We start from the raw sequence: 14028 nt of genomic DNA on the forward strand, positions 1-14028 counted from the left end.
TAAGTGTTGCGTCCAAGATTGGTAAGATTAATCGCGTGTAGTTTTCGTATATTTTGGTATTCCAAGAAAAGGTTTAAATGTTTGCAAAAGGTAAAACGTCTCAGAATCTCCACGAAAGCAGCCAGTAGGAGACACTTCCCTATAAAATGTAGGACATGCCACTAGCCACCGCCAGAGGACGCGGTGTTCAGTCATGAATTGACGGCCGTAGGGGTGGCGTAATGGGGGACATTGCGTGGAGAATTCGTGGTACGTACGACGGTTCAACGGCCACGGTTTGAGGTCATCGTTCACAAGAGGCACAGTCATTAGCCTGGTGATCTTTGCAGACGATAGTCGCAAGAAAGCTTCTATTCAAGTGATAGTAAAGCGAAGTACGGAGTGGAGTTAAGCAGAGAGGAAAAATAGAAGAAGTTGCCATGTACCGTTGAACATCCAGGTAATTACCGTCACCAAAAAAAAAACCGAACCAGACCGTCGTCTACTGAGAACCGATCGTGTGCCTAACTAACCGCCATTTAGAATTACCGTTAGGTTTTACCGTAACGTTTAAGGTATTAACGTATTTTTCGGAGTCGATCACGCCAAACGCCGATAGTGTGTCCGAAAAGCAGTTCGTGAACCTGATCCCACAGCTACAGTGTGCGTCAACTTACCCTTGTGGTTCGTTGAAGCCTCGAGTCCGTCGCCATACTCGAGGGGCGTACGAGACAGGTAGAGGTATCCGCCCCTGGCCCAAGAAGGTAATGCGGTACCAAAGGAAAGAGAGGAACGACGACAGTATATCAGTAAGGAAGTGGGAGACTTCAAGTTCTAGACCGTCCGTGAAGTGGGAAGGAAGTGAGTGTTAATCAAAACCGAATAAAGTGGGAGTTTTATCCGTGGTGAACGTAGGTGTTTTCTTGGTTCGTGGAATAGTCACGAGCATGTGATTGAAGACGGGGGTCTCATCAGTGCTGGGAGTAACACCGCACTGGCACGTTACACAGTAAATCTGCAAACTTCTCGGAAGATCCATTAAAATTACTGAGATTCTAAAAATCTATCAGAAAATTTGCACACTTTCTTGAAGGTCTTCAAATTCTGTAAATTTTTTCAAAGTTCTGTAGCTTTGTTCTGAAGATCTACGAACTTTTCTGAAGTTCAGTAAATTTTCAGTAAAATTAGTAAAATCATACACAGGACAATATTGAATAGTTAAATTGAAGAGGACGAATCGGATGAGTTCGATCTACTCGGGTTCGACGAGGACGAGAGCGTGGACGTATCGGATGAGTCTGATCTATTAGGGTTTGAGACCAGCTACGACGATGCCAATGAGGAGACGTTTGTGGAAACAGAAGCGCAGGAGGAGCTTGAGACATCCGACTATCAGGAGGAGCAAGACGTCGTCGGCGAAGTTGATGTACCAGTAGTCCGACGATCGGAGCGTACCACAAAGGGCATCCCGCCAGAACGGTACCAAGACACCGTGCGCATAGCAGCGCAATATGTCGACGAGCCACGCACATTCGAAGAAGCAATGGCTAGCCCCGAGCGCAACATGTGGGAGGCAGCCACACAGAAGATGGACGAGGGCGGAAACCTGATCCGCTATAAGGCCAGGCTGGTAGCGCAAGGATTCAATCAAAAATACGGAACCGACTACCATGAGGTCTTTGCGCCAGTCGCCAAGCAAACTACTTTTCGGACCCTGCTGAGTGCGCCGCCAGACGAGGAATGCTGATGAAGCACGTCGGCGTAAAGACGGCGTACCTACACGGAGAGCTGGAGGAGACCATTTTCATGAAGCAGCCGGTAGGATTCCATAACGGGGTCAAGGACAACGTACTGCATCTACGAAAAAGTCTCTACGGTCTGAAGCAGGCTAGAAGGATGTGGAATGAAAAAAATCACCGAAGTCTTGGAGCAGTTGGGCTACGTGCCATCTGAAGCAGACCCATGCCTGTTCGTAAGAAGCTGGAAGAAGAAAAAAACGTTCATATTACTATATGTGGACGACATGCTGATTGTCACTAACACAGAAGCGGAATACGAAGCCGTCCGGAAGCATTTAGCGGAGCACTTTATCATTACGTGCCTTAGAGACGTGCGACACTATTTTGGAATTCGAGTGACAAGATCCGGCGGACAGTTTTTCCTGAACCAACAAACCTACATCCAGAAGGTAGCCGAACGGTTCGGACAATCAAAAGCGAAGCGCTCGCCGATACCGATGGATCCCGGGTACCCGAATGTACAGCAGAAGGAGGAGGAGCCCATGCCCAGAAACGACGAGGTCCAGAGCCTGGTGGGTGCTCTTCTATACATCGCGGTCAACACGAGACCGGACATCGCCATAAGCGCCTCAATTCTGGGCCGCAAGGTGAGTCGACCAACGGAAGCAGACTGGACCGAAGCAAAACGGACGCTCCGGTATCTCCAGTCAACAGTGGATTGGAGCCTACGTCTAGGTTCATCCGGACCGCTGGAAGCATACTGCAGACTGGGCTGGTGACAATACAGACCGGAAATCAAACACCGGTTTCGTCTTCTGTCTTGGAGGACCAATCAGTTGGGCAGCCCGAAAACAACCATGCGTAACTCTTTCGTCTACCGAAGCGAAGTACGCGGTGCTTTCCGAAGCCAGCCGCGAGCTGATGTGGCTGATGAAGCTACTGAAGGACGCCGGAGAACCAATTCTGGCTCCTGTAGTTGTACACGAAGACAACCAAAGCTGTATTGCGATACTGAAATCTGCCGGCGGTAGCAACCGAACAAAGCACATCGACACTCGCTATAATTTTGTGAAGGAGTTGGTCAACAATAGTGTGACGGACGTTCGCTATTGCCCCAGTGAACAAATGGTTGCCGATGGTCTAACAAAACCATTGGCTCGCGTCAAGATGGAGAAGATGCGCCTGAAAATTGGTCTACAGCCCGCCGAGCTTGAGGAGGAGTAATCGAAGCAACTCACCGAGCGAGGAGGAGTGAAGGAGATCGAAGCAACTCGGTTAAATTGTAATAATCCTAGTATGCTATAAATGTCAGTACTGCATCAACAAAGTATAGTTTAGCCTCATGTTTCAACCCAACCGGTCGTATTAACTCCCTCCTCTAAGAGAAATCGGTTTACCTTGCAAAGACCAAGCGTTCTTTAGCGGTTTAAATCCATGAAATTTAAGGAAAACCAAAAATCAATATTTTCACCTCACTGAAGATCAAAGTGGCCAGATTATTTTTTTTTTCATTATCGGTAGCTTCTCAAAACGTTTATCGGTAGTTATCGGTAAGTCGACTTAAGAAGGCTTTCCCGATACTTGAAACTTTAGTGAGCGGGGGATGAATTTGTGCTCCAGAACAATACACTGTCCTTCAGTTCTTCTGCTTTAAACGATTCTCGCTAGGAAAAGTGAAAAATCGGTAGTGTTGAACCTTTCGTCTGTGAATCGGTAGGCACCCCGAAAATCGGTAGGTCTGGCCACCCTGCTGAAATGAATGAGTTAAACACAAACCTACACGGTAAGAAAAAAGTACCCAACGGCCAGTTCACTTTTACCTACTTTTGACTAGTTTGTCTCATTTTCTCCTTCTAATGTTGTCAAAAAAGAAGGAGTGAAACCACCCAACAGGGGTAGTAAAGTGTGGGAACCCAACGTTGGGTATAATCATATTTACCTACTGTTGGGTACAACTAACTTACTTTTGGTTGGGTTCCTGCACTACAGAGCTTTTTGATGATTAATCGGCGCACACTAATGCACCATTTAAATTGAAGGAGTGCGAGCAAGAAGGAAACAAATTAGTGGGAAAACAAATCATCCATTTGTCCCTGTGTGCTAGATAGAGAAAGACGATTGAACGTCAAAAAGGTCTATAGTGCCGAGATGAGTGAAAAGAACTTAATTTTGGATATTTTTTTCTAACCGTGTATTTCGTTCGACAAATCAAACGTCAAATCATGTCGAAAAAGTGTGAACCTGGGGGGGGGGACGTGCTGTCAAATCAGCCTACTGATCATCTTGTATGAAACTGGTTCCAAACGTAAACAAACGCTGTAGGTTTCTTATAGCTTGTTTACGTTTGGAACCAGTTATGCGAGGTAGGCGACGATTGTTCGTATTTGACAGCCACCTCCCCCCCTTGGTGTGAACGCATCCGAACATTGCATCCGACAACAGCATTGCCAGACATACCGATTTAACGGTATTTATACCGATTTCCGAACTAGATTCCGATATACAGATAAAGTTCCTCAGAATACCGATTTTTGAGGTGTTATACCGATTTATACCGATTTTTTTAATTAATCAAAATCAATGTTTTTGTGTGAGGGTTGTATCTTTTTGAATATCTCAAATTTTTTGAGTCTTTAAAATTCTAAAAAAGATCATCTTCAAAAATGTCTTACGTATACTCCCTCGATTAATGTTGCAAGTTCCCCACCATGAATCGATAAATAGTCGACGGCTCTTTCTGGTAATTCCGGGGGAATCAGGAAATACTTTTTAAACATTATTTAACTTCCTCGATTTTCTTCCAACTTTCCCCTGGAATTTTCTATTTAAGATTCCTCTCGGAAACTTATTTCGACATCCCTTGGAAGCTTCTTCAGTCTTCGCTTGAATGATTCTTCACGGAACTTCAAGGATGATTTTGATTGCGGATCCACACTAGCTGCAGGAACTTTTAAAAAGTTCTGAAACTTCAGAAAAGTCCAGACTTTTGAGTAAGTTTCGAAAAATCAAAGAATGTAACTTCTGTTAAAATTATAAAACCCGGTCCAGCGAACTCCAGTGAACAAGTCCAAAGAACTTCTGGAAAATTTAATAGTTTTCAGGACAGTTCCATTAGTTTCAGGAGAATTGAGAGAACTTGCTTATGAAATTTCGTAATCTTCAAGAAAGTCTAGAAACCTTCAAAGTTGATTAGCGATATTCCGGTAGTCTCATTATAATCAGGAGAAGTTCCAAGTATTTCAAAGATTATCAGAGTACTCCAAAACAGTCCAAGGAAATATGGAATATTCCTAAGTACAAGTACAAACTTCAGGGGCATTGCGGGGTCTTCAGGGATCTTTTATGACCATTTGGAATTTTTTTCGGATCATTAGAACATCCCCCAAGAGCTCTTTCTTCCGGAATTATGTCCTTATTTCTATGCCAACGTCTCCAGGAAGTTTCTTCCGTCTTCTCCAGAAAGTTCAATTAAACTTCTCCCAGAAATTTCTTTCGTCTAGTTCTGGAATTTTGTCCAGTTGTTTTTTTACTTCTATTGGAAGGTTTTTCCGAGCTTCTTCTGGCTTCCCCTGGAAATGGCTACTTCTGGAATTTATTTCCGATTTTCGAAACTTTTTTGCTTTCCTTTGAATGTGAAATCCGATTTTTTTTTCTGAAGGTTTGTTTGAATTTTCGCCAGAAGTTTCTCAATTTATGTCTTGGAAGTTCCATGGATGTTTTCCGACTTCTCTCAGAACCTTCCTAAAATTTCCTCCAGGAGAGCTTTTTCTCTGGCTATTGTTTTCAGCTTCCTCCAGAAACTAATTCAAACATACCCCGGAGTTTCCTCCCGGAATTTTCCGATCATAGTCCAAAAGTTAAAATTTTCGCTTTCAAAACCGCCAAAAATATAAAATTAATTAAAATAGTAAATACCGATACATACCGATTTTTTAAAACCTGATACCGATAACCTTTAAAACATTCTGGCAACGCTGTCCGACAACATTATCGAGCAGTCCGCTCGAATCAGACCAACACATCAGATACTTTAGCCATTTGTTTGTATTAGGTTCTGCAGCGTGACGTCACAAATGAACTCAGTGTTAATAGGCTGAACCTTTTTGACAGTTCAGTGGTACTGTTTACAAGCACTTAGTCGTTTTTTCGAAAAAAAAAAATTCTAAAATTTCCGAATTTTAACTTGTAAATTGTCGAGGAACAGCACGGTGAAAAGATGTTGCTCGTGGACAATGCAGAAGTGTAGTTTACATCTCACTGCATTCTGAAAAATTATCGAGAAAATCTACCCAAGAAAAAAACGACTAAGTCCACGTAAACAGTACCACTGAACTGTCATCAGATTGAGGTTAACCCCGACGTAAGGCAGTGTGAAAATTGTATTTAGAGAGTAGAAAGCGAGCATGGGCAACTTTTTAGGAAGGTACAAATTTTCATCATCTCTCTTTACCAAATTCCCCCGTTGGAGAGGGATGGTGAGGGGTATCCAACACTGGTAAAAGAGATGATCACCGACTCGCTCATGTACCGATGATGTGTTTGAAACAGTTCTATCGATTGTACCGCACTCAAGTTGTTATCTGAAGGAAGATAGTCTAAACCCTAGGCGCCGTGTTTTGAATTTCTGTATGGCAAAATAGTGAACTTTTCGTGAACATTAACGGCAAAGAACTCACCAACACTGGGAGACCGTGAGTTCCTGTCCACCTGTCATTTCCCATCTCAGTCTAAACCCAAGATGGTTTTATGACAGGTGGCAGGAGCTCACGGTCTCCCAGTGTTGGTGAGTTCTTTGCCGTTAATGTTCACGAAAAGGTTACTATTATGCAATACAGAAATTCAAAACAAAAAATTTATGGGTGGATTTGGACAGTTTTTGACCTGTTTCATACGACCGGAAGATGTATGCTAATCAATTTTTGTTGTGAATTTCGCTACTAAACACGAGGAACATTTCTTATAGCAAAACTTGCCATAACAAAATAGGCATAGTTCATTTTAGTAAACAAACTAACACTTCTTCCTTGTGTGTCAACTTTGTATTAAGCACCTTGGTGTAAACCTGTCTAATAGTACGTTCAGATCAATGAGGTACAGAGAGAGGTGGCGCAGATCGTGAAATAGGGTTGTATTAGTAAACCAAAAAATCAACGTAAACGCAAGTAGTGACGTCACTACTTGCGTGTACTTGCGTGTATCGTACAGTGGTCGTGTGAGTGATTGCTTCACCTCGGTAATCCAGCTCATTGCGTTCAGATTACAGAGTTATAACATGTTATAGCGCTATCTTGATGGTGGTTTCTGTGTTGCAATTATTTGACAACCGTTATAACATGTTATAACTCTCCAGTCTGAACAAGGCATAAACGTACCTTAACTAGTTTTCAATCCGACAAGTAGGCTTACTCCGATCGGGGTTTTCCGCTTCCGTTTGTTTTCGGGAAATGGTACTTTTTGAAAAATTATTAGAAACAATTTTCTTATCATTAGTATTTTTTTCGGAGATACGGCCTTCGGGGAAATGGATTATTTGGGATTATACCGTTCGGAGAAACGACATTCGGGGTAATGGAGCACAATCATCCAAGCAGGGGTGCCAGGTTTTAGAAAACAAATCTGAAATATTGAAAATTTTTGGTTTTTATTTGCTTTTATACTGTATTGAAATCTTTTTAGTGAGTGTGAGAGTGAGTCACACTTTTACTCATTAGTATGGAGAAATTTCAAAAAAGCATAGGGTTACGGTATGTAATGTGGGTCTAGTCCTTTCATTCGGCCTATCACGCAAATAAATAATTAATTAAGGAATATTACACAAAAAATAAGGAAAATATTGATCACTGATGATTGATAAATGTGTACCACACACAAATCAATTTATATCACAACATTTCAATACATTTTCAGCTCTCGTAAGTAATAAAACTGGTTGAGAATATCACTCTGTTCGGAGTTTTTAGCCGCCATGACTTCTAAGGTTAAGATGGGAAGGTTGCACTGACGATCATCAAATGGCCTGATTATGGCATTTATTGAATGGAATTACCTGATAATACACACTAGACGTAAAACTCACAGTTACTGTTTGAATATTTTATGTTTATTTTAATTGTTTAACAACGTTTTCACAAGTAAATCATGGACCCAACTTTAGGGACACATTTCTTTTCTATGTTCCTAACTTTGGCCCATGAAATTCATTTGACAGCATATAGCAATAAGAGTAACGTCAACAATGTGGTTTGCATTTGGATGATAAGGAACGAACAGGAAGGGAGATTTTTTCTGCCAAATCTGTATAATGAACATCACAATGTTTTGATTTAGATATTCTGCGGTCGAAAGACGATAAGCGAAATTTTTAATTTTTAATTTTTAACTTGAGTGATTTAATGTAGTTTTCGTAAAATTTTCTCTAAGAAATGTTTTGAGGAATGAAGAGTATTAAGTTAACAGTGATAGTGATAAAAAAAAATACATAAGAAAACGTTACCAAGAGCGTTTTTTTTTGAGAATCAAACAGGATAGGACGAAGTTGCATCCATAAATAGACCCAATTTGGGGACAATAGACCGATATTACATACATTTCCCTGGTGAGTTTTTGTCTTAAAAAAAGTAAGTTTTTCAACTTTTTGCGGTTCCTGATAGCAAACGACATGATAAGCATATCTAAGCATACCATTTAGCAGTAGAATATCGTTTGCAGGTAAATTAATTGATGAGTTATGATTAAAAACGTAATCTATGGCTGCATATTAGACCGAGGTTAGGGACGTATACCCTATTTCACTCAGTGCCTGAGTAACCTACACTTTTAGAAATGTCTCCATACAACTGAGTAAAAATGACTCACTCTTTGAGTAAGATTCGTTGTCAGTGTCAGACTAAAATGATGTTTGAAGTTTTTTGTAGTTTATCAAACACATATTTATAGCAAAATGAAGTGATTAGTTTTAGCAGGCTTCAAGCATTTCGCCTCAGAGAATGAATATGAATATTTAAGTTTTAAGTGGGTGGCCAAATTACCCCAATTTGTTGCTGTTGCTAATTGTCATGGGGCGATCTCTATACCTTTTCTACCTCCATCTATTACAACCTTTGCTCCCCAATCATTTGCCAAAATTTTACAGATATTTCAGATTAGAAAAGGCCTGGCATCCCCTGCATCCACGATTCCATATCACCGACGAATTATTCCTTTTCGTTCAAAAACCACCCATTTGTTAATTTCCTATCAATTTTGCAGTGCTGCCAGGAACACTACCATCCACTCTCGCATATTATCGAGCTGGTATTGACGTTGTTCTCTCTATCTCTCTTTCTCTCTCTCTCTCTTTATCATTTGGTATCTTCCGGTTCTGTTTGCTGGTTTTGCTTGACTCAACTTGTTGTACCGACACACTTGTTTGTCCGTTTCGTTGCCCACTCCCAAAGCCCCAAAGTCAATGGAAATTAACATCCCTTCTACTTTTTTTTGTGTGTGTATGTGTGTGTGTGCGCGCGCGCGACTTGTTCAGAGCTCCCAGAAGGAAGGCAGCGGAGCGATCGCCGAGGTGCTGGATCTGACGCACGACCAGCACAGTCCGTTCAAGCTGGAATTCGACGACCACGACTTTAAGCACCACCTGAACTCATTGAAACCGTTGGGTAAGTACATCTACCGGTTGCTACTGAGAATCGACTTATGTATATAAACACGTTTTACATGCAGGCCTGGCGATCCTGGTGAACACGTGCTGTCCGCACACGCAGGCCCACTATGCCAAGTTCTGCGGCCATGTGACGGCCGTCGCAATGCTAGACAAGGACTTGGTCCCCGTGACCAACCGGTATGCGATTGTAGAGTCGAGTTTGAATAGCTTTATGCATGGGTATGTACTAGGCATACCAAGTTTCTAATTTGGTGTTTGCTACTGTTTTTTTCTTATTTATTTTTAATATTCCTGACCTCCCGTTTTGTTTTATTGGATTTGACTTTTTTTTCTTTTTCTTGACTGCAAAATTCCTACACTGCGTTTTTTTTTCTCGAACTATCGCTTGCTGCAACACAGAACTGCCACCGGAAGCGGTGGATTTTCCGCACCTTCTGGTGTTGTTGGGAAAATTCGTTCATATTATTTGCCATTCACCATCTCTCCGCTTGTTTTTCGATTGCATATTTTCATGAAATCAATGATTTTAGTTTTGGGACCCGGATTCAGGTAAATATGATCGTTTCATCTGTTTGCATCTCATCGCGATTTCGGACGGTTATGGGCCAAATTTGGGGTTTGTAATCTTGCTTGTTGATTGGTACCCTCGTAGATGTTTATTGTGCCTAACTACTTTTCATTGATTTTCATTTCTTACTTTCTAGGGCTGTAAAATTGTGTGTGATGATTTAGGAGGAGGGGGGGGGGGTTTAACTGGTCCAGCACGTTGACTGGTTGGGATCAGTAAAGATTTCACAAAAAGCATTTCAAATTGCGTCAGCAATATGCTTAGGCCCATAACCTTGCAATAGGGAAATGCTCTCGTTAGATGACTTGGCTTTGAAGACCTATTAGTGGTAATTAGAAGCAGATTGTCCGGTTCTGGGCAGCTTTTGCATTCGTACTGATGTATTATTTTATTTTCTAGCTTCAATACCCCACAATTTTGAGTGGATTCATGAACATTCCATGCGCTCATCTGATGCTTTGAAGATAGCCACATTGTTGAGAGGATCCACGAGAACTATGGTGGGTCTACTTAACAACCCCCTGCTCCCCACAGCAGTGCAAAATTTAGCTCTACGGTTTGAATGGGAAATAGAACAAAACTGTTCTGATACCTGCCGTAAATTGGAAAATAGCTCAATTTAGACCTCGGATATACATTGAGTATACTGCCGCTCTTCGCATGTCGGTCCCATGGTAAAAATCAGCAAGCCGAGAAAATCGCATTTTAAGCTTGATTCGTACCATTGCTTCTTATGTGATGAGACAACCAATTTGGCTGTTTTTCCAAACTTTTTCAGAACAAAGTTATTGAGTTCATCCAGTATTAAGAAAATATGGGTGATCAGCTACCATTTGCATTGTAAAACTCAGTTTTGACAATCTATCTGAAAAGTAATAAAAGTAACAAACTTGCTTTGATTACAGATCCTAGCAACAGCGGGATTGTTTGGTCGAAAGCACTAGTGAGATGACTATTTGAGAGATACCAGATAAAATAACAAACGGACCTTTTTAGGACCACCGTTCGTCGTCGATTGTTATCAAGGCTAGTGTACAGACGCGCTGTTGGACAGCTTTGAAAACGAGAAAGTTAAAGGCAAAGTTTAACGAAATCTTGAGTAGTACAACTCAGCAGCAAAAATAAATAGAAATAACATCTACGGTTGTGTTCAAGGAAATCAATAGAAGAGTAAAAACTAGTGAAATAGTGAGGAAAAGAAAAGTGAGGTTAGCGTCTGGATGGGAGCGGAAGAAGACCCACCAGATGGCGGTGGCAAAAGTTCTTCAAACCGAATAGAATGGATGCAAGAATCGGAAAAAAAATGACGAGGCAGCAGGCGAAGTACGAGAGAAGACTCAGAACAACAACAAATCTAACCGAAAAGACGTGGAGACGCAGAACGATAATCATCCCAAGCGAGAAGAAGTGATCTACACACACCAGGATAGCGTGCCGTACAGGGTTTACTTTGTACTGAGGAACGATGAGGAAGGATCGAAGAAAATCAACAAATTCGCACTCGGATCAACACTACGCAGCAACGAACAATACAAGCGTCACATTGTTGGTGGTGTTTCTGAGCAGTTACGTGAAAGCAAATCAACTGGTCATAAGTATCAACCAATCGAACAGCATATACAGAGCTTATGTCCCACAACACCTAGTGTGCATCACAGGTGTGCTAGCGGGAATTCCAACGGAAATCCCAATTGAGCAAATTGCTGAAGATTTGGAATGTGAGGTGCCAATTGTTGGAGTTCGCCGGCTAACACGATTTATCGATGGAAACAAGATACCTACCAACCGCGTCAGTGTGACGTTTCGAGCGAAGACCCTACCAGACATAGTAAGACTGTTCTGTTGTTCAAGTCGAGTTCAACCGTTCGTACAAAAGGTAGTAGGTAGATTTGCCTGAACTGCTTACGCACCACAAATTGCAGAAGCGCCAAAAGGTGCCTACGATGCTCTGAAAGACACGAAGACAAAAGTGAGTACGACAATAATTGTGGAAAAGGCAAAAAGTACGCTAACTGCAGAAACAAGGATCACATTACGGCAGATCCCAGCTGTCGGGAAATCATACGGCAGGACAAAATCAAAAAGTTAATGGCGAAAAAGAACCTCACATACGCAAAAGCAAAGGAACAGATTCCAATGGCAAATCAAACCTTGTACGAACCACTCTTCGATGCCGAGGAGAGACATACGCCGACATGACGAAAAATAGCTTTCGTTGGAAGGATCCGTTGCGGGACCAATGGTCGCTATCCAACAATGAAAGGGAGAAGATTCAAGCAGCGGTGTACATGGGAAAATCGCCAGACAAGCAACAGAACAAGAAAAGGAGAGTCAACACAAATACGGACAAGACAAATGAGAAACGGAGCTACATCATCAACGGTGAAAGAGTTTGCGAAGGACCAACGGCCATAAACGGAGTGGCACTAAACAACGACAATCGAGTTACGGAAAAAGAACGATGGGAAACCATATCGAAACAGGTCACTAAAAAAGTACAAAACGAGCAACAAAATCTACTGATGACGTTCTACACGGACTTTGTCACTCAGTTGGATAACGACGAAGTCACAAAGGAAAAATTCATGGCATGCACAAGAAGGCACTTCAATTTCGCAAAATCCATAATACACACAGACAATAGTAAGGTAAGCACTTCTTCGTTTTAAAAGCTCTACACCAGAATATAAATAAACAGATTTGATCAAAATAAAAGATTAGCTTTTACCACTTATCATTGCAAAATTCGGGGAGTTAAATAGAACAATAAAAATACTACAATGTAACGTGCAGAGTCTAGAAAAAAATAAGGCAGAAATACACAGAGTCCTGTCCGGTGAAGGCTTCAATATAGCTCTCCTATCGGAGACATGGACTAAATCAGTACTAGAAACCACAAGGAAATATAATATCACTGGATATCACCTAATTCCATGCTCAAGAGACGACGCGTACGGAGGAACGGCGATCCTGTTGCGAAATGAGAACAGCTATTCCAGAATAGATATACCTGTGTTATCTACTAAAACACAAGTAGTAGCAATATTAATATTGTCTATAAATCTAGTAATTTTTTCCGTGTATGTGAGTCCTTCAATTAGCATAGCAGATTTCAAGAATGACATTCAAACCCTGTTTGACAAAGTCCGACAATTCGACAACGTTATCGTTGGAGGTGATTTCAACGCACACCATGGCGATTGGGGACATCAAACAGTGGACAGAAAAGGCGAAATTTTGGCTGACGTGATGGATCCATAACCTTTGTACCGTTGAGATTTGGATGTAGGTCATCTGCTATTGATTTAACCATGTGCTCAACAATGCTACTGTCAAGGGTCCAATGGCGAACATTATCATACGGCATTGGTAGTCATCACTTAGCAATTGAAATTACCATAGACAGCTATAAAAATGAACGTCCCAAGTACTACTACGACAACAAGCAAATTGAGACCACAATATCAAGGTTAAAACCGTTCGAAATCGGTAATGTAGAAGACCTAACAACAGCAGTTGTAGCCACTGAAACTCTTTCAAGCGATCCAATACACGGTTGTTGTTGTTGGAATATGCTTTAGCTGTAAGTGTTTTATTATAAGTATACATGTTTAGAATATATATAATATTACCTACAAATTTTCAGTATCTTCACTTTAACAACGAGATTCTTCCCTTTAGGTGGTTTTTCAATTTTAGGTTACGAAACTAGGATAGTAAATTTTGCGTGTTAGATGTAAGCTTTAGCATATAATTTCACATTTTATATTTGAAGATTTACTTACTTGTAGTAACTGTAAATACTAATTTTAATTTGTATATACTAATTAACTAGGTTTATCTAGACTTTAATAGCGCTTTCAATGAATGCACGCGTGGTGTTATCACGGCACTATCACTCTTATCAATCATAAACAACACGCTCATCTGTCTGTCGGTGTCAGTTGGCACTCGCTGTCCCAGTGTACCGAGTACGGCGCCGTCGACGTTAGGGCATCTTCATCGCGGGGAGGTTTTCGTCGCCACACTCCCCCACCCGTGAACCGCTACCATCTTCTTGGTCAGGATCACCTTCCTTCACGACGTCG

At 41.4% G+C, this 14028-nt stretch overlaps 1 protein-coding gene across 3 annotated transcripts in view; it reads left to right on the forward strand.

The window, feature by feature from the left end:
- l(2)k05819 (transmembrane protein 94-like protein l(2)k05819) overlaps nucleotides 1–14028 on the forward strand; it is a 30000-nt gene that overhangs the window by 3532 nt on the left and 12440 nt on the right. The window contains exons 4-6 of one of the 3 annotated variants that reach the window (XM_065224524.1): nucleotides 8967–9011; nucleotides 9238–9367; nucleotides 9432–9591. In XM_065224524.1, the coding sequence (XP_065080596.1) occupies nucleotides 8967–9011; nucleotides 9238–9367; nucleotides 9432–9591 (335 nt within the window). The remainder of the gene's footprint in view (nucleotides 1–8966; nucleotides 9012–9237; nucleotides 9368–9431; nucleotides 9592–14028) is intronic. The other 2 variants (XM_065224525.1, XM_065224526.1) reach the window with 2 other exon arrangements.

This window comes from Ochlerotatus camptorhynchus, unplaced genomic scaffold (genome assembly GCF_037179485.1).
Source record: "Ochlerotatus camptorhynchus isolate MF236.1 unplaced genomic scaffold, CSIRO-AGI_Acam_v1.1 ptg000212l, whole genome shotgun sequence".
Taxonomy (NCBI): domain Eukaryota; kingdom Metazoa; phylum Arthropoda; class Insecta; order Diptera; family Culicidae; genus Ochlerotatus; species Ochlerotatus camptorhynchus.